This window comes from Phaethon lepturus, unplaced genomic scaffold, assembly GCF_000687285.1.
Source record: "Phaethon lepturus isolate BGI_N335 unplaced genomic scaffold, ASM68728v1 scaffold32498, whole genome shotgun sequence".
Classification (NCBI taxonomy): Eukaryota; Metazoa; Chordata; class Aves; order Phaethontiformes; family Phaethontidae; genus Phaethon; species Phaethon lepturus.
In genome coordinates this window covers 4,608-6,323 of record NW_010556049.1, presented here as the reverse complement: position 1 = coordinate 6,323, position 1,716 = coordinate 4,608, and the positions used below count along the sequence as shown (strand labels likewise).

The 1,716-nt window shown below is 59.5% G+C and overlaps 1 protein-coding gene across 1 annotated transcript in view; it reads left to right on the top strand.

Annotated features, from left to right (window-relative positions):
- Nucleotides 1-824: 824 nt before the first annotated feature.
- DUSP15 (dual specificity phosphatase 15) overlaps nt 825-1,716 on the top strand; it is a gene marked incomplete at its 5' end in the record, with an annotated part of 5,145 nt that continues 4,253 nt past the window's right edge. The window contains one exon of the mRNA XM_010292361.1: nt 825-858. Within this exon, the coding sequence (XP_010290663.1) occupies nt 825-858 (34 nt within the window). The remainder of the gene's footprint in view (nt 859-1,716) is intronic.

The window sequence follows — 1,716 nt, the reverse complement described above, 5'->3', positions numbered from 1 at the left end:
GGCTGGCGCTCAGCATCACTGGGCAGAGGGAACGGGTGCTGTTTTGTGGTCGTTTGAGCTTCCCCTTGTCACAGGTGAACAGAGACACCTGCGAGAATCTCCAGCTCCTAAGTTTTGAACACCCCTCCCCAGCCCCATAACCCCTCATTATCTGGGGGAGCGCCCGCTGCTGCAGCCGGGGCTGCACTGCCCTGTGTTCTCCGGTGAGGAGCGGGTCAGAAGGGTGCTGGGGCCCAAACGTGCCCTTGGGAGCTGCCCTTGCTAACTGACACCACTACCAGCTCATTTCAGTGCCGCAGCTGCAAGTCAAAGGCGCCCTGTCAACAGCAAATTGATCTAAAAATCTTAGGAATCATAAAAATACCCCTCTTTAAGCTGTTTGACCAAGAGAAGCATTTCCAAATGCGGGCAGTGAGATAAGTGCTGGTAGAAATCACCTCTGCCTGCTCAAGTGCCAGAGATCTCAGCAGGGGAACCGGCTGGACACGGGGTGAGCAGCCTGGGGAGCCTCACTGCCCAGGCTGGGAGACAGGGAAAATATAAAATAGCTCTGGGTAGGAAGGGATGCAAGATATCCTGCTGCTGCATCCGCAGTGCAATTAACGGAGGCGTAGTCAATTAATTATCTTTTCATCATGAAAAGTGGCATTTCACAAGGACAAGCTGCACTGGCACCGCTTCTGCCCTGGGGCTGGTGACTGTCATGTTAACGGCAGAACTTTTGCCTTTCTGACTGAGGTCTCTGCTTCCCGTGGGGGGTCCCAGTGCGGTGGGTACCACAGCATGAGATCACTGCTCACGCTGCCACTTCTTGTGTCCCACAGATCCTCCCCGGCCTCTACCTTGGGAACTTCATCGGTAAGCAGAGCCCTGCCGCCGCAGAGATGTCCTCCAGCCGGGGAGCTGGGCTTGCCACGGCCCACGGTTTGGTGCCACAAGGGAGCTCCCTGCCCACACACTCTCGCGGTGCCTTCTGCTGGCACTGCCCTCGGGTGGACTGTGTTAGGGCGTCAGCAGTGGGCACTCGGCTTCTCCAGGGCTTGTCCAGCGCAGCGGGAGGGCTTGGGGGATCTCCTGGTGTGTGAGCTCATAGTGCCTCATCTTTTAGCTGGTGGATGAGAGCTGTTCTCCAGTCCGCCCTGCTCCCCATCACCCCAGTTTGCTTCAGCCCAGCTCAGGACGTCCCTTGGCTGGCAGAGCCTCTTCCCCTGCCTTCCCTGCCTGTCCCCAGCTGCCCCTGGGGAGGGGGGAGTTTGGGGGGCTCAGGCTCGAGCAGATGCAGGTGCTGAGCCTTCCAGCTGGGTAGCATGGACAGAGACAGTGAAGAGTGGGGCTAACTCAGGCCACATCTTCCTGTGCCAAGGTTTCCTCGGCTGCATTGAGCGATTTTCCTGCGCAAACCTCACACGCCACGGTCCCCCAGCACTTTTGCTCGCGCCGCTTTCATGCCTCCCTGCCAGCAAACGCTGCCCCATGCCCTGCCAGCGCCCACCGCGTGCACCGCTCTGCCGCTTGGTTTGTGTTGGCAGCGGCGAGAGCGGAGGCAGCAGGGGAAACGCAAGGCAGAAACCCTCTGCCTTCACTTCGGTTTCCTTATTCAACAGCTGCCCTGAGCTCCCGAGATGCACATGGGGGAAGGGGCTGAGAAGAGCCCTGGCCTCACCCGGGAAGGTCCTGGCAGCCTGTCCCTGAGGTGACGCTGTCGGCTGGGGCCGG